This window comes from Cyprinodon tularosa, unplaced genomic scaffold (assembly GCF_016077235.1).
Source record: "Cyprinodon tularosa strain WSP-4 unplaced genomic scaffold, ASM1607723v1 ctg124, whole genome shotgun sequence".
NCBI classification, from domain to species: domain Eukaryota; kingdom Metazoa; phylum Chordata; class Actinopteri; order Cyprinodontiformes; family Cyprinodontidae; genus Cyprinodon; species Cyprinodon tularosa.
In genome coordinates this window covers 2,970,487-2,989,976 of record NW_024038048.1, presented here as the reverse complement: position 1 = coordinate 2,989,976, position 19,490 = coordinate 2,970,487, and the positions used below count along the sequence as shown (strand labels likewise).

The 19,490-nt window shown below is 38.5% G+C and overlaps 2 protein-coding genes across 2 annotated transcripts in view; one reads left to right on the top strand and one right to left on the bottom strand.

The window, feature by feature from the left end:
* Positions 1–19,490, bottom strand: part of LOC119777427 (general transcription factor IIF subunit 2-like) — an 80,538-nt gene that overhangs the window by 29,111 nt on the left and 31,937 nt on the right. The gene's annotated exons all lie outside the window — the stretch shown is intronic.
* On the top strand, positions 10,070–11,798 carry kctd4 (potassium channel tetramerization domain containing 4). The gene has a single exon (XM_038276377.1). The coding sequence runs from the start codon at positions 10,333–10,335 to the stop codon at positions 11,107–11,109; it is 777 nt and encodes a 258-aa protein (XP_038132305.1). The 5' UTR covers positions 10,070–10,332; the 3' UTR covers positions 11,110–11,798.

The following is a 19,490-nucleotide window of genomic DNA, read 5'->3' as shown; positions in this document are numbered from 1 at the left end:
ACCTGCTGCTTCCAAATGTCCTTCACATGCAGCAGTCAATGAATCCATCAAAAATAAAATCAGAAGTTTAAGGTAAAAAATTTTTAAGTAACAGTAAAAAATATACGGTGGGGCCAAAAAGCTGTTGCCCAGCGACAGCCCTGAAACATCATTGTTCTAGAGAAGATCTGCATGGAGGAATAGGTGAATAAGCCAGCCACAGTGTGTGCAAACGTTTGACCTCCGTCATTACCAACAAAGGTTATGTTACAAAGTATTGAGTTGGACTTTAGTTATTGACCAAATACAAATTTTCCACCATAATTTACAAATAAATTATTTTGAAAAAGTTCTAAAATGTCTGGATTTTTTTTCTCATTTTGTCTCTCATAGTTAAAGTGCATCTATGGTAAAAATTACAGACCCCTCTCATTATTCCATGTAGGATAACTTGGACAATCCGTGGCTGACTAAACACTTTTTTGGCCTACTGTATATCTATAGGTTTCTGTAAACTCCATCCCCGAGTATTTTTTAGGTTTTCATTTAGTGTGACGTCCCTTTGAAATCTGAACAGCTGATTATGGTTTACCGTGCTCTCTGACGAGTTAATGAGGCTGCAGCTATAAAAAGCCAGGGCTGTTCACATAATGACTGCAGCTCCAGGCTTGTCGGATCATTTTGACTAATACAACTAAACTACATAACTGCTTTATAAATAACTGTGTCCATGTGCACCCGGTTCAACAATTATTGAGATTCGTACAAACTGATGAACACAGGTGCAGTTCTCCGTGTTAAAGCCCATTATTCATCAAGCTTCTAAAAACATCTTTCATTAGACAACACTATTTGCTCCTACTTTTTGCATTCCTTCTCCAATATCCTCATGATATTGGTTTGCCTCCACATGATGACAACAAGGAAGCAATGTAGATGGCGGGGAGTCATGCTGATCGGATCTACAAATATAATTTTCCATTAGAGCTCATCCTTTCCTGCATCATTAAGAAAATTTAATGATCCCCCTCATTAACCATGTAGTGATTTTCCGACCTCTGTAGCCGTATTCCACCCACTCGTTTTGCCGCATCCATATGCATCAAAATATCCTTTGATGCGTAGCTAATAAAGAGGGAGCTGGTGGGCAGTTTAAATACTGATGTAAGTCAGTACTTCCTCATCAGTCCATCGATAAAAAAAAAATATTTTCATTGATATCTTGTCATTTTGGGCTAACAAGATGAAGCAGATCCTTTCCAGACAGAGACTGTTTCAAATTAAAAAATAATTTAGCATAAAAGTTGAATGAGGAGTTAAAACCTCTGAGGAGGTTATTTCCTTTCCAAATACTAATTATAAAAACACACAGACATGGTGCTACATCCTTTTCACCTACTGTATAGAAGAAGATATCTAATTTCATTTGCATATCGATTCAATGCTAAAAAAAAAATATATAATATATATATATATATATATATATATATATATATATATATATATATATATATATATATATATATATATATATATATATACACACACACCCTGTCTACTTTAAGGCAAGGCCTAAAATAGTCCTTTTTGATAGAGCCAATAGTTGTAGTAGTGACTAAAGTTATCCTGAGCTATCTCTATAGTTATGCTGTTATAGGCTTAGACCACTGGAAGATAAAGGGAACACTTTACATCTTTCTGCTTCAATCTACCTCTATTTTCCCACTGTGTAATTTTTGTTAGCTTGACCCTTAACTTTATGCTCTCTCTGCTTTAATCATCATAGCTTAATCTGTACTTTTCCTGTTTGGCTGTGACACCATCCTGGAGGGAAATATCTGCTGGTCCACTGCTTTCAACACCTTAGATTATAAAGGAAAAGGTTAGGCCTATTTTTCTGTGCTCAGTCTTGTTTCTCTCCTGGTCAAAGTTATGGGCTCAGGTTTTAGTGTGATTAACTGTTTGTGTCTTCTTTCTTCCTTTTGAGATAAAAACTGGCTCAGCGCTGCTAAATTATTTTTTTCCACAGATAGAGTCACTATGGAGCTAGTTTACTGTAACATTTTTTAACAGAAAATATTTATATATCAGTGCTTCTACCATTGTTTTGTATGTCTGATTCTCTCTCCTTAAACCCCAGTCGGCCTAAGCAGATAGCCGCTCACACTGAGCCTGGTTCTGCTGGAGGATTCCTCTTTTTTTCCCACTCCACTGTCGCCGCATGCATGTTCAGAGTGAGGGGTGCTGTGTAGTCAATGAGCTGATGCAACAAACTGGCTTTCCTTAGATAGAAAACGCTGAACCAATCTGTATGTATGATCTGCTTGAATTGTCTCTGTAAAGTGCCTTAAGATGACACGTGTTATGAATTGGCAAATATATAAAAAACTGAATTGAAATTGGAAAGTGACGGTATCTAAAAAAAAAACACACAAAACATCAGGAAGAAGAACAACATGGTGAGATAATGCCTAAAGTTTTGTTCTTTCCCACCTTCATGAAGAGTGACTTGACAGCAGACATCATTGCAGGTCACAAAGTATGTCATTTGCTTTTTAAATGGCACCTTCTAAATGGTAACATCTCCATGCTTCCTCTGACATCATTTAAACACCCCCATCATGCTGAAAAGCGGGATAAATATCCTCTCTGTAATAGAATCCAGGCTGAACATTATTGCTCATCTGATAGCTCTTAGGTTCTGATTAAAAAGCGGCAGACTCTTGGGTTCTTAAAGACAGACTCACTCAAATCACAACATTTTAAACCTGAAGGGGAATAATTGGAAATCAACAGACTTTTGGTTAATTTTTTTGTAACACAAGTTTTTTTTTAGGTCATATAATCATGTTAATCTCCTCCTAGATGTGCTTAAAAGTTTAAAATCAAACCACACTTATAATGAGTGTATGTATATATCCGACTGCAGCTGTAAGCACCGTTAATAATTAAAAAATTCTGTCAAGATGGGGTGCTGAAATTGAAAAACATTTTTAACAACAGTTTTACTAACTTTCAGCTGAAATACGTCTGCTTCTAATGATTTTCCAAAACAGCGCAATTCCTGAACTTGAGCTATTGAGACACAATTTCTATAGATCACATAGAGCCCCATAATAAATGAAGCATCAGACTGACAGCTCGGAGCTCATGCAACGCTCTATTTAAGTGGTTGCCATGCCAGCTCCACAGCAGTCAGTGACACCATGTTAAAACACAAGCTCTTAAAGCCCTGCTATGAATAATTCACTACTGTTAACAAGAGAGAAGAGTCCTCATCCCCACAACATTTCAGGAAATCTGATGATCGAGCAGCAAACCTGTCTATAAGAAATTGAGATAAAACCCATTCTTGTAGATAAACGAAGACCGCAATCATCCTCAGGGAAATGGTTCTAATTAACAGGAGGCAGAAGTCGGTTCGAACCTCCTACATCCCCTATCCTGCTCGCACTGCGATTCCGTCTGAGTGCTTTTAAAGACGATACAACTAATCACCTACTATTAAAAAAACCTACGCAGAGATTCAAGAGGCTTTACTCTGGAAGGTAAAAGCTGTAACTGGAGGTAATTCATGCCGCACATGTTTAAACTTAGGGCTGCAGTTCAAGTGATCTATTAGTCCTTAAATTATTGCAGCGACTGTGAGGAATGAATCGGGTCTATAATGCGTTGGATCAGTGCAACACCTGTTACTCTGATTCATATGGGGGGTGGGGGTGATCAGGCTTGGATCAAATTAAATTTGAATGATGTTTTGCTTTGATACAAGCAGAAACATCCGTTCCCAGATCCTTGCCTCAAGTTATTAAACTGCCAGTGAAAGAAACAATTCTTGAAAAATAAAATCATCTCTAATAAAAGAAAACAACAAAAGCTTTTTTTTTAATATCTCCTTGTTAAAATCTTGCAGCACTGGCCTCCCAGCTAATGCACCCAAAATCACAAACCCAAACAAGCCTTTCACATCATTTAGATCCATGAATATAAGGTATATATCCATGACAATGCCAGTGTTTGCAGTAGTGTAAGAACTAAGGACTGATTGGATTCAATACAATTTAATTTCCTCATATGTTAAATATTTGACTGATGGCACAGAAGCTCACTGCCCAGGGCAGCGTTAAAATGGGGGCGACACAAGCTCCATTTAAAAACACCCACGCCTGAAACCCCGGTGGCTTGAAACTGTATTTAGGTTTCAGTGAGCGTCTTTGGTTGCGGATCAATTATTTCCTCACAAAAGCTAAGAAATAAATTCTGCATGAACTATTACCTCTTTTGGGAAAATGAAATGAGAAATCATAACCAGATCTCAATACTGTTAACTATACTTACTTATTATTCTTATAATAACATTTCTAGTTTTCGAACTAGATCTCACAACCTATTGATTAATGGCTGCTTAGCTTACAGAAGGAAGGACGCAGCACTCTTTCCTTCCCTCACAGCATCACATTTTTATTTTAAAACAGGGATTTATTCATGAAAAAGTTGAATTTAAAGAGCAGCATCATCTTTCCAATTACAGTTAATGCTGTTTTAAAACTACAGTTTGCAAACTGTGAGGGGGATGTGAGCTCACTGCAACTGCAGCCTTTACCTGAGCAAATTACACCTAATTATCCAAACGATGCTCCCTTGTTTTATTCTAAGAAAAGCAGATGGAAGATCTCTTACATTCTGCACAATAGGAACAGTTAGAGGATTTCTCTACAACTAGAGACGAGTAGATCAGCATCCTTAATGTTCCCCTAAGCGTTGTGTCATGAAGTCGTCTCATGACCTCTCCTCCTTCTCCTTGTCAGCTGAGGGACACACCTCCAGCCACAGAGACAGCCTACCTTTTGGTTCACTTACAAACTTCCTTACTTCTGATACCCATTAATGGTTGTGCTGCTTCTAACGATCTAAACAAACGTTACCACCAGGAAGGTCCTCATTTCAGATAATTTCCTCCTAGGCTCACTCACTGTTAAGGCTGTCACATCACCTTATTCTTGGATCATACTTGAAAATAATTAAAAAAATAAAAAGTGGTAAGGACTAAATTATTATTATAGAAATAATTTGGATGATTCTTGTAGCAGTAGGATTTATTATTATTTATTACTAAAAGTAAATCTTAGTGATTTGATTCAAGGGAAAAAAAACAGTAAAGGTTTTTTCTTAGAATTTAACCTTTAAAATATATAGTTATCGTGAAAGTACTTTAACTACAAAATGTACTTTCTGTTTTTGTTTCAGGAGGGAATCAGTCATGTGGTATTTAATGCTCCTGAGACAGAAACTGTGAGGCAGCTTAGGATTTAGTGTTTAGCTGAAGCAGAGAAGAAATGTCAGCACTGATTGTTGGTCTTTAATGGTGTCAAAAGAATAAGGAACAATATTATATCTAATATCTGTAAATATTGATATTGGCCTAGATTTTTGGGGAAAAAAGTGGGAAATGGAAAAAAGTCAGAAAAAAACATCTATACATATACTCCTACTAGTAAAGGTAAAGAAATATACACTCTATATACATTGAGAGTAGAAGTAAAAGAGGTGAGAGACTATTTACTGTATTCTACATGATGTCGTATCAATCCACTGAATTTTCGTTTACAAAAAGTGGCTTATGTGACAATAATTACTCCTGGCTTTTTTGAATAGCTGCACATACTGCTTCTTATTTTCCAGGCTGGTGTTAAAAGCTGTTGAGGGATTGTTCCTTCAGAAAATATTTACTGTTGCTTTAAGATACTCTTCAATGTTTAAGCAGGAAGAAACAGGAAAAGATTGATCTGCTCGGAAATGCAACTCTCAGTCCCCCTCTTCGCATCCTGATTCCTGGACCAATTTAGCTTTCAAAGCTCCTCTATTCTCCTCCCAGAGCTGTGCCAAAAGCAGCCGCTGTTCAGTCCAGTTCGCTTTTCTAAAACATTTGTTTTTTTCATTGAATATTGGTTGTTTTCCCAAATCAAGCTGCTTTAAACAAGCAGGCAATAACAGAAAAATGACAGCAGGTGATTCATTAACATTAATACCAAATAGATGATGTAGCACAATGACCAATATGAGGAGTAAACGTAACATTAAACAAATAAAAAAAATGAAGATCTAAATAAAGTAGCTTCAAACATTTTTATCCCTTTAACTCCGCTAAGATTGATCATAATGAGACACATTTCTTAATCTGAATTTTATAATCGGTAAGTTGCTCATGTTTGATTATTATGTTAAGGTTTGTTAGATACAGAAATAAGTTCATCGTATGTATGCGTGTTTCTGTTTAAATACCAAATAAAATCATTTTTTTTAGTTTCCAAGTATCATATCAGCAGATGTCCATCCCTTTCCCCAAGATGTTTTCATTTCAACTGGTAATGAAAACATATGAATAAAGAAACATTTACAATGCAATAATAGTGAGTTTTAGAAAAAGAAAAGGAGTTGCAATTTTATATGTATATTATAAATACAAACATTTATATACAAAGAAGAGACTCCCTGCTGATGAGGTAATAAGTCAATGATCTACGCCTCCTTTATGGACACTCTAACCCATTGAAGAAAATAGGACAACTTTTCTAACTGCTGATAAACTATACAAACCAATGCGAGCTGCCTCTTTGGTGTAAAATCAACATCAAAGAAAGTCATTGGAATATTCCAGCAGAAAAACTAGCACATGCCTTTAAAATTTGGGTTTTTTGCATACTTTCTTCTCTACAGCCTTTTTTAACTGGAACCCGTAAGATTGAACATATAACCCCAGGATTGGCTGTTTATTCTTGGATTGATTTTAAAAAACTTTTAATTGATTTTTTAAGTTTTAAATGTCTTACCTCCACCTACCTTCAAGATCTTCAGCAGGACCACTCCATTTCTGGAACTATACGATCAAACAAACTACTCCTACAAGTTCACACAACCAGATTCTAAGGCACAGGAGTTCCTACAATTTTCTGTTGCTGCAGCAAATATGTCGTCCCTCAACCTAAGATCTGCCCAAACTTTGCATCATTTTAAATCATTCCTAAAAGGTAATTTATATTAGGATAGGCATACACTGTACCATTTTTTACCCTTTTCTCCAGTCTTGTGTCGAGTGTAGTGTAGTATATAGGCGGTAACGAGGGGCGATTAGCCTCTAAACCGCCTCCATCAGGAATCGTAAGATTGGGAGAAAATCAAACATGTTTGATATTCAGTCGGCCTTCGTGAGGTGTTCCTGGGTATATCCTGCTGTGGAAGCTGAGCTGCAAGTGTCTATGAGCAGATTTATTGGAAGCTTGCACACTGCACATGTGCAAACAAGGGAGTTTTCTTCTTCTTTTTCAAGATTGAATAGTCCGATCAGCACCATCTCTTGGCGCTGAGTCAGACGTGGTGATTTGACAAGCAGTGTGAGGAATTACATCACATCAGAGCATCAGGTTGTACTGTGTAAGTACATACATCGTGAGCGGGGAACTTTTAAACCCTGCAATTTTTGTCAGGACTCCTGTTTTGTGTCTGTGTTTCTGTGTTTGTCTCCCTTCATCCACCAAGAGGCGCCTGGTTCTGGTCCGCTTCCTGACACACCTGCGGATGGTTTCCTCGTTAAACGGAGAGTTCTTTAGATGCTGACTGCCACTACTTGGACACCAGAGTGTTTGCCAGTTTAGGGTACTCTAGCCAAGCTGAGTTTGCTGAGTCAAGCTGAGTTTTTGTCAACCTGAGTTTAACTTTGTTTTGTCTTTGCTTCTTGGCAGGAAGTTGTCCTGCTAACTGGATCTCTCGGACCTTCACACCCTGGAAGGATCAACTGAGCTTCAAACTGAGCTGGGATTGGATCCACTTTCCCCAAGAGATCGTTTGAGCTTTCCACTGAGAAAGGGATTATTCTCCACTACGACCCGTTCAAGTACCACAGGAAATCTGAGTGGCAGTCAGTTTCTCCGTTCTTCAACAATCAACCGCATTCTGGGTAAAACCTGTTCCGCCCTACACCGAATCGGACAAACACTGGAACCACGGCACACAGACATGAGTCAAGGATACAACAACTTCTCTGGAAACGTGAGTCGGCAACCAAAACCTCTTCTCCAAGTTCCCTGAGTCAAATTCCCCACAGAGCCTGAACTAACCACTGTGTCTTCCCCTCACTTTGCAGTTCCGGTTGAGCAGTGTTCAGAGCAACACTTCTCCCCTTGTTTTACTTCTTCAATAAAACCCGTTAAACCTTTCCCCTGGTCTCTCTGTTCCGTTTTCTGCATTTTTGGGTCAGTACTTTGTAACATCATGACAATTTTATCATACAGATATTTGATCTGTAGCCGAATAAAACGATCTAAATATCATGCATTGCATGCCCAGCCTGACTTGGCATTTAAATAAGGTCAGACTCTGTAAACTAACTTTCCTAATTGTTTTTATTATTGTGTATTTTATTCTTACATGTTTTATTCCAATGTGATTAATTCATGGGTGTTATTTTGAAAACAGCACTTGGGTGAAGTTACAAGCTGTTCAAGTGCTTTATAAAAAAAATCAACACTGACATTGCTCTCAGTGTTGATGATGATATTCCTCAAAAGGTTTCAGACAATTAGAAGGAAAATAAATCAACTAAGATAAAATTAACAACACTTTGCTCATTACAGTAGTTTGGTTAATATAATCCGATTTCAGAGGCTTCTTGGAACATTGAACCATATTATATTTCTGCTTGTGTCACAGAGATAGGACAAGACGAGACCTCCCCAACATGTTCCCAATCTGCCTCTATTAGCATGATTTAATGGGACTTTCTGCTTCAGATTGCCTCCGATACTCTCAGTCCACTACTAAAGGATTCCCAGGGTGTGTCGATGTGTGTTGTTGGTAATGTTAGTGATGTTAAAAAGTAGAAATGATTGCTTTCAGTGCTGCACAGCAGTAAACAGCACCGGAATGATTACGTCACATATTTGTTTGTGTATTATTAATATTTAATGACTCACCATTTCAATAATTTAAAAGACCAAATAAGAAAATGAGGCTTTCTAAGATGGATTATTGGTCAAATAAAGGAATCATTACCCGACACGTAGCCACTGAGGCATGCAGTCAGTACGCATTGATTGTTAGTCAAACAGTCTCTAATGACCCAAGATTTACACTTTCTCTGGAAATAAAGGCAGACTCAGCTGCTACCGCAAACACTAAACTATAGTCCTGCAATACAATGAGCAACACTCAGCCATTTACTTAATCTCTTCCCTTAACGTTTTTTTTTTAACTATAAAAATAAACTTGCCACTTGGTTCACAACAAAAACAATTTCCTGCAGGGTAACCGTGCAATTTATTTGGTCCGTCACCAATTTCTGCCATTCTGGAAGCAAAATCATTAAACACGCGCACAGCGCTGCCGGACCCTCTGTGTGTTCCCTCACGTTTCATATGAAGTGTGATTTTTGCAGTCGCACTGGGAGACTGAAACACGCGTGTAATCACAAAGACCAGAGGGGTGCTGTGTGAGCCTTTGGCAGCAAAAGGCCAGTCTTCTGTATTTCTCCTAACAAAGAGCAACCAGCCAAATAAAAACACCCAACAAGCATGGGCTCTAATCTAAACACACAGGGAGCATGCACTGATACAGAGAACTGTATCAGTGCGTTACCAGGTTACCAAGTGAGAGTAAAAAGCTGCATATTTACATAAATCTATCTGTGGTTGCTCTCACTTACTTATGCAAAACTACAAGAGGAGTTCTGCCTGTCAGCGCCGAAGGTGTCAAACCTTTTCATGTTAAACTGGCATTCCTCTCAAACAGATTCAAGTTCACGTAGTAATGTGTGGTAAACAGATGGATTCTTCTCTAAAAAGGAGATTTTTTATTCAGGCTCCTACAAGTCTGGCAGTTTCACACCTCAAAAATTATAGAAGCCCCCTCGCCATCTGGTGAAAGGAGATGGGTTTTGTTTTCCACAGCCCAAAAAAAGATCGTTTAGGACTGATGAGAAGAAAAAAAAGAAAGCTTCCAATGTTCACACTCCTCTGTTATTTGCTCGCATATTCCCTGTTTCTCCTCCCCGAAGATGACGCTGTCTGCACACCCACTCTTAAAGAGAGACATTGGGAAGGAGGAGGGATTTGGAGCGGCACACAGAGCCTCTCTGTTCTCAGCTCTCACTTCGCCGTAGCTCCTCTGCTTAAGCAGCGCCGACCCGATCCCTCTCACTGCACAAGAGCTGAAAAGACCCTCTTGTTGTATTCAAGCGGCACACTGGACCTCTCAGTCTGAACGAAACCGGGTGAGAGCTGACGTCTTGCAGAAAAAGGCAGGGAGACCAGCTTTCAGAGGGGGAGAAGCTGGGTCGAGGCTGGAGGGACTGACTGAAGAATGGAATGGAACCTCAGAAGGATGGAAAGTGAACTGAGGCACATCAACCCAGACCTGCTGCAGCCCAGCAAGAGCTTCAAGAAGCCCTCCTCAGGCACCATCACCCTCAATGTAGGGGGGTTTTTGTACACCGCCCACAGGACAACCCTTTCCAAACACCTGGGGTCTTTTCTGGAAGAGCTGGCCAATGGGAAAAAGGCTGTCCAGCACACCGACTCTATGGGCAACCCGTTCATCGACAGGGACGGCCCCGTTTTCCGCCATGTGCTCAACTATCTCAGAACCGGAGAGCTCCAGCTGCCTGACGACTTCAGGGAGGCGGGGCTCCTTCGACGGGAGGCAGATTTTTACCGACTCAGCGAACTGGTGGAGGCCGTGACCGAGTGGGAAAACCAGAGGGCGGCTCAGCGAGAACCCGCCTTCCTGGAGGTGACGGACAGCCACGAGAGATCGCAGGGCCTCAAGGTGTACTGCAGCGACTCAGGCTTCATTGAGAAGGTCAAAACGCGGCTGGTGCAGATTTCCAAGAGTCGGCTCGACGGCTTTCCGGAGGAGTTTGTGGTGTCCTCGAACGTGATCCAGTTCAGGCACTTCATCAAATCAGAGCCCGGCTCGCGACTCGTCCTGAAGGAGGACAGCACGTTCCTGTGCACGCTGGACAGTCTGAAACTGGAAACAGTGATGCTGGCACTGAAATCGGGCTTCAAGCTGGTCACCGCCCTAGACAGCAGCAAGGGCTCGGTGGTGGCAGCTGAGGCCCTGCACTTCGTGAAATAGGAGGAGGGAAAATAAGACGGGGAGGGGTTAGGTGTGTTGTCCAACAACCATGAGGTATTGGTTTGAAAGTCTTATAAGTCGATGTTCTTTGTAGTTTGATAGAAGACAGAGAAATATTGGCGTGCCGCTGGGTGGGAAGTGTTTATATATTCACTACACAGCAGGTGTGGCCTGGTATGTGATTCTCCTGATGACTACAGAGTGAAAACACATTGGTTTTAAGGTAATTTCCCAAATATTTAACTGTTACAAAAAAAATCCTCCCAAAAAACTGCAAAAATTATCAATAAAAGGAAAAATAATGTCAGCTATAACTTTGATAATTAAAAACAGGCTTAAATCAAAATATTGTCCCTTTTGCTTTAAACAAACTGATACTAGCTGGTTAAATCATTGGGCTATCTAATCAATTAGGCACCTGACAGCCAGCTGCTTATCAGGTGTTCCTCATAGTTTAAATGTTTCCCTAATCATTGGTGGTGCTCCATCCCAGGACTGTTTGTGTTATCAGGGTGGAAACTTTTTTAAACATTAAATAACTTTCTCTTACTTGCAGAGAAAGGATCAGTTTCTAAGCCTTTAATCAGACAGCTAACTGTTTTTAACTGAGAAAAAGCCACTTTCACTTTAGCACGTTCTCTGGCATGTCTTTAAAGGACGTTAACAGAGTGTTGTTGGATGAAATATTTTGAAATATTAATATAACACCTTGAAACCTGTAACCAGCCCATGCCCACAGCACACAGGTGGCTTATAAACAAAGTTTACAGCAGAGTTGCATTTCCATATTTACATTTGCACTCCTCATTCCAGCATCTCCATCATCCTTTCAGGAAAGAGTCGCAGAGAGTCCTTTCTGAACACCAAAAGCTTTACCAGTGGATCCGTTTCTGCTCATCAACGGCTGCAAAAGCCTCCACAACCAGCCGTGGTGTGCAATGTTGTGCCATTCAGCTTTTATAACAGTCTCTGTGTGAGTGTGTGTGAGTGGAAGTGTGTGTGCTGTGCTTCGCTGGTGTAATAGCTTGTGTTCAGTTTATTAGCTTCTCTGGAGCCTAAAGGGGGGGGGGGGGAGCACAGCTCATTAAGGTTCATCAGGACTGAGAAAACGAAACTCCCCCAAACGTTTAAGTGCAAAAAGAACTGAGATGAATGTAAGGGCTTTGAATCCAGCATGATGCATGTGCACTGAATAAACCGTGTGTTTGTCAGCGCTGTGAGCCTCTGTGAAAGCCAATGTCACAACTATGACTTTTAAATGTGAATATTTTACCAATAAAAACAAGTTTTGAAAAAAAACGTCTCTGATGTCTCTGCAGCCATTATATTCAAACCATTTAACACTGACAGTAAGCAGCAATTCCAATAAATATATGCACCATAAATTATCTATAACCAGCAATGGAGATGCTTAAGTATTGAAATTATATATTCCTTCAAAATGGTCATATCTCATTAAATGAGAAGAGCTTATTTTTCGAAGTGTGCCTGTTCTTGTTTACATTTAAAAAAAACAACAACTTTGTATCACAGAAATTACCAATACCTTTTCAGTCTCACAGTAATATTTAAGTATTTTAACATCAAACAGCAGTTGATTCATAAGTAATCTTTTGTACACAATTCTGCAGCAATCTAGATTTGAGAACCAAAACAGACCAAAGTGTCATCTAAGGACTAAATGCCATAAAATCTTATTTCATTTCCCTTTAGTATCAATGAACTATTTTTGAATTGAATCAAAAGAAGTTATTATCTATTGTCGTAATTTATTTCAACTGCACTAGTTTGATTCAAGTACAGAGGTATTTACAACAATTACTCCAATATTTTGTTTTCTTGTTTTATTTTTTTGTTGTTTTTTTCAAAAACAAGAAGTATGTACAAAAGATTAACGTTTACGTATTTGTTCTGTTATTGGCACAAAATCTAAATCATACATTCATGCTCAGTTATGAACATAAAAGCCCTCTAATTGGTCAAATGTTTTTAACGGGAAGTTCAATGCATATAATGAAATCAGTTTCATTTACTCCACCATCTCCTGACAGCTTTTACAGAATGAAACTTTTTTATTCTGTGAGGCACACTGTGCTGAAATTTTAATTTAAAATGGTCAATAAAAGTTAAGAAAGCATTCTAGATAGATCTGTCAAACAGCTGAGATCAGTTTATTATTTCCTCTGCTCATCCAGTGTCGAACCTGGTTTAATGTGAGGGCGAATCACTGTACATTTGGAACACTTAAATACAACCATCTTCAGTATAGAAGACTAAGACTGAGATTTAGACAGATTTTATTTGTCATTTTGTTTACACAAGTGTAAAACAAAAATAAATTTCATTGGAACAGCTCTCTGGGCAATTTTATCTTTTTTTAAAGTGCAGCCATGAAAAATAATAAAAATGACTGTAAATTTACAGTATATATATATATATATATATATATATATATATATATATATATATATATATATATATATATATATATATATATATATATATATATATATATATATATATATATATATATAATGATAAAATAAAATAAAGTATTAATATAATATAGCATTAGATATATAATATAGAACCATCTTTTATTATTGTTTTAGACTTTATAATTTCCAATCATCATTTCTATTTAACTAAAGTAAAAATAGCTTGATTTCATCGTATTAAAGCCAGTATTTAAAAACAAAATAAATACTGCATTAAAATTGTTTGTTTTTTTACAATGAGAAATATTTCTTTATGTCCTAATACACTTTTTTTTTTTTAAAGCAATGAATCATCTAATGACCTTGGTTCAGCCAGCTATTCAGCAGTGTGCAGCAATAATTTGGGGAGACACAGCTAGAAAAGATCTTTAGTCAGTCTGGAACTTTCTTTAGCATTTCAATAAAGTGTAGGAACAGTATGATGGCAAGCTGTACTTTATGACATAATTTAATCTTGATATATTCTTTATAACGGTACCCAGCCAATGCCTTTAACAGGAATTCCTCTTTGCTTTACTTTTCCAATCTCCTGAAACATGCTGCATCAATGTTGGGGTCTTATTCTGCTTTCAGATGCAGTCCGTTCACAGATTCTTTGCTGCGACTGTCAGGGCAGCAGTTTCACCTTTGGGAGCCTTTAGGGAAGCTACTTCTTTAAATCCAACCAGATTTTGTGAACATTTTTGGCATTTCCAAAGTGGGTCAGTCTGTAAGATAACTACTGCCCTTTTCCCTCAAGGAGGATTTCTTTTTATATCTCTCCACAGCTCCCCGATGTGTGTCATGATAAATGGCAGGAGTTACAGTCGATTTCCCTTACTTATGAGAGGCAAAGCTGCGATTAGATCTAATTTTACTATTATTAAACTAAAGCTTCCCTTTAATTTAACCTAAATAATTTTTAAGGACATGCTTAATCTTCTGTTTGTGCTACGAGCAGAATTTAAACAACATACCAACATTTTATTTCTGCATCTCTTTGAATGAGAGGTTGAATTTCTAGTCTAAAGTTGCACTTTCCTGACCTATAGGCTGCGATGATCATCCAAAGAAGAATAAGGCATTTAGGTGTGCAGAGAATCCAATCAAACCAAAACATTTGTTCCAGTTCCAAAGATTTTCATCATTGCCGTCAACATGTACTTCAGATTTGGCTGCACTGTAGCTTCCAACATAGCTAGAGCATTATCAGAGCCAAACTCTAAAAAGCTAAATTCAACACCTTTGCAAGATTAGCACAAGATTTTGTTTGAAAATCCTTTAACTCCTAATCAAAGTTGTCTTTGAAGAAAACTTTGGACAATTCACATTAAAAGCATTTAGAATTTGCAAAGACATGAACTGAACCTAATGTGATGAAACTGACATAAACACGCATATTTCAAAATTAGATGTTTTTTTTTTTTAAATATCTTTTAAAAGACTTAAGAAAAAACAAAAAAACTGAAGAGCACTTTATAGGAGGCTACATTTCTTTGAAGTCCTGCACGGGACAAACGGTAGGACCACACAGAAACCGAACTTTAAGGATGATGGTTGTAACCAGAACATTGGGGAAAAACATCCAAATGGTCTGAATACTTTTGACTCGGCTCTCTAGTAATTTCTGGTATATTTAATTCCTGAAAAGATTGAAACCACAGAGGAAGGAGACTCATTGTAAACATCAAGCACTCAGGAATATTTCACAGCATTAAACACCCCCCATTTACAGTGTTACCACGGTAACATGCCAATTTAGTGCAATATTACTAATAGAAAAGGTTTGATTTTGCCCTGAGTAAAAACTTTAACTCAAACCTTTAGAGTTGATCATTAAAGCCTGATAGCAAAGCCTTTTAGCCGGAGAACATTAACTCCAAACCACCTGTATCCCAAAACAGAACCCTGATTAAAAGAGAACAGTTTTATGTTGCTTAAGATGATAACAAAACTTTTAGCTTTAACTGACCGTTGAAGAAAAAAATAAATAAATAAAAGAGGATCAATCAAACTTGAGGCTTTGAAAAAGGTTCACCAACAAACAACAGCTCCAGCCGTTGTTTATTTATAGTTATTAGCAGAACAATCAACAGGCATAACAACAGCTTTTAGCTGGTTACATAAAACTCCTCAAATGTCATTATGTTAAATTTCTGCAACTCGCTTTTAAACACTCATAACCATGCCATGGAAAACATTACCTAAATAGCAGCTTTAGGGTATTATATAAACAAAAATGCAATGCTGTGGAAAAATATTTAATCCTTTATAATTAAAAATAGTTTAGAAAGGAAATTAGAAACTAAACAATTGAAAAATATTTCAGTTTTAAAGGATGATTTTATTCACTGAGAAAAAAAAACACAACCTAATTGGCTCTATGTGAAAAAGCACATCTCTCCAAACATAAACAGGCCTAGAAATCACTGTACAGAAATCCAGCCAATCCTTTTTTTCCCAAACGGATTTATTTTATGCAAATTGGAGCCTTTCTGCAGCATCAATGGTTAATTTAATCTTAATTGGATCAAAATCTAGTCTTTGATTTTATCCATGTCTAAACCATTAACATGCTTCTTTGAGCCATTTGGAGCAATTTTTTCTGGGATGTTTTGGCTCATTGTCCAGTTTTCTCTAATCAATTCACAAAAGTTTGATCAAAACCTTTTTTAACCATGAAGATATAAACATGGGCCGACTCGTGGATGACATGGGCATGTACTTATATAGAGCCTTTATTCAAGTTAGGAGACTTGACCAAGGCGCTTTACACTACATTCATTCACCCATTCACGCACACACTCACACACTGATAGTGGCAAGCTACATTGTAACCACAGCTGCCCTGGGGCTCACTGACAGAAGCGGGGCTGCCGTACACTGGCGCCACCGGGCCCTCTGACCACCAGAGGTGGACAATGCAGGTGAAGTGTCTTGCCCAAGGACACAACGACACTGAAAGTCGGAGTCTGGGCTTGAACCGTCAACCCTTCGATTTCAGGGCAAACTCCTACATCCAACGCCACTGTCACTGACATCTTTACCCTGGGTTTCCTTCTGGAGACATGGAGACTTAAAGGTATAGTGGAGGATGCTGGAGAAGATTCTCAGTCATCCAGGTTATAGTCATTCCAAAAAAAGTAAAAAAAAAAATCCACTGGACTTTGTTTCTAAGTTTGAAGACGTTTTGCTTTCTATCCAGGAAACTTTTTCAATTCAAAATTAATTGAATTGAAATTTTGAATTGAAATCGCTTCCTGGAAGGGAAGCGAAACATCTTCAAACTTGGAAACGAAGTCTAGTGGAGTTTTCTTTTTTACTTTTTTGGAATATAGGGGAAGATTTTTGCAAATTCTTGAAAGACCCGCCCTCTCCAATAAAAAAAAAAAAAAAAAAAGTGCACAAGCACAACCCTGTACCCGCTCCTGAGATGGAACATCTATTAAATGCATGCAAGAGCGTGCACGAGCGCACTCTGTTTATAAGTTGCTGTTTGCATCGCTCAATCAAACTTGCTTTCCCAAAGAAGATTTGCAATTTTCCACTATGTCAGACTCACCACCGGTAAGTGAAAATGGGGATGAGCACATAGGATGGCCTTACGTAAACATATTACCAGAATGATTGACAATGATGACGATCCATCCGGAAAAGAACATCCTCCACTACACCTTTAAGCTTAAGGTGGGAGGTGAGATCTGCAGAACTTCAGATGCTGTTTCAAATCTACTGCGATCTCCTGGAGGAGCCTTCGGAGAAATCTTGGATGGCTGGCCATCCTTTTAAAGCTTCACCATCATCCTGTGTTTTCTTAATTGGTGAATAATTGCTCCTACAGAGAACACCTCAGATTTATATTTGTAATCATTTTCAGTCCAAATTTCCAGCGGAAACATGAATTACTAAAACGTGAAGTTATAGTTTCATGTTGGTTTTTTTTTTTATTTTCCCTCAATAAATGAAATGATTATAGAACTGAACAGAATTATAGAAAAAAAACATTTGTGCTAATTTGTTTGGATGGAGGGAGGGAATACTTCTTAAAAGCACTTTATCTAACAATAAAGAAATAATAATAAAGAAGGGAACAATACTGCTGAATATTTGTAGCATACAATTTGGAGCTCAGGCCTCGCTTGCTGCTGTCTGTGTCAGAGCAAATGAGAAAACATGTCTAGTCTGGCTTATTCTCAAACAATGTGCAGCAAGGATGTGTCATGATCCATTTATGGAAGGCTTGTGGGAGTGGAAACCTTTACATCTATCTATCAGAGCATTGAAAAGGACTGATCTCTTTTCTCTGGTTGAAAGAAAAAAAAAAGAAAAAGGAAAACGTTTATGAAAGAAGTTACATTTCTCCTCGCTGCCAGTTTGAACTTTTTAATTGCAGAGCTTATCCCCGCGGGGAGCAGCCATCCGCCGGCTGGAAATTAGCTGCATCACTCATTTTTACCGCTAACTGTGCTTTCTCTGCACGCTGGCTGAAACGGTCTGCTCTGGCGGGTGATGTCGTCAAACCAACAGCGCAGCCACCACTGCCCCCCTCCTTTATGACTCATGCGGCCACTTTCATGTCTAAAAACTGTTAAACTAAACGCACGCGTCACTCCACAAAAACATAGGCTAAAAACAGACATTGCACCATAAAAATCACGAGAAGCAACCAGATGAGGAAAGATAAAAGGCCCCAGCAGGAAACTGTCAGCAACATCCGACCTATTGCATTTTTTATGACTGTGACTGATTCACTAATTACCTGCACCTCATCAGAAGCAATCAAACGGGCTTCTAAGGGCATCAAGGCATGCAGACAAAACCCACACTACACTTGACGAGCCTGTCTCAATCTTTCCACCTGTTGCCAGACAAACAACTCCCCCTTATCGCGTGGCCTCAGCCGCGTGGCATCGCTGAGCCAGAAAATGACTAACATAGCCCCGATTTTTATCTGTCAACTGCCCCCCAAAAAAAGGAGAAGCAGCAGAGGTGAGATGATAAGAGGGGAAGAAATGCCAAGCTCCTCACCTTCACTTTGAGGCTCAGAAAACAGAGGCAGGAACCACTCATAACACTTATAGTCGACAAATAAAGCAACCTTGGAAAGATATCCTTTATAGAAAATTAATGATACATATAAAAGGAACATGTATAGTTAAAAAATCAGATAAAAACAAGAGAGGGTGTAAAGACAAAACGGGAAGGAGGCGGTAAAAAGAAAAGAGGGAGGCTTTAAAATAGATCCTAGAGGTAAGTGCAGAGGTAGAGACCAACCTGTCCTACACCTTTCTGTTGGATGTTCACCCTATAAAAACATAAAGGCTGCAGCTGACAACTGTGTGTGTCTGTGGGCATATACATCTAAATGTGTGTGTGGCTTTCGCTCTATAGTAGGAGCCAAAATTACAGCCTTTGCAGAAACGTTGCTATTTGAACACCATCATTTGTGCTTTGAATCCTTTGGGAATGAGAGCAAAGAAAGGAGGTGAAGATTTCTCTGAGCTTAGATATGAATACCATGCAATCCAAGACCAGGCATTCATCTATTGCTGTCTTATTATGTAAGGTTGGTTCATGGCGGTAATCGGTCCAAGAGGGAAATAGAGATATCGCTCTGGAAGGAAATGATACCTATTTATTATCTATTAATGATAAAATCCAAAAAGCAGTTCCACTGTAGCTCAAACTGAATGTTTAATATCTTAGTCCTGATGGCAAGTTAACCCACCCAGCTGCTGTCCCCATTAAAGAATAACATTCCCACAGCATGATGATGCCACCACTAGGTTTCAATGCTGGGTTGGTGTCCGTTCTCTGCCATACATGTAAAAACATCTGCCTTCCTCCATCAAATAGAAGAAGCTTTAGCTGCCTGAAGCTGACACCCCACTGACGTGAAAAAAA

Coding starts and splice junctions, on each gene's coding strand:
- kctd4 (XM_038276377.1), top strand. CDS start 10,333: ATGGAATGGAACCTCAGAAGGATGGAAAGTGAACTGAGGCACATCAAC.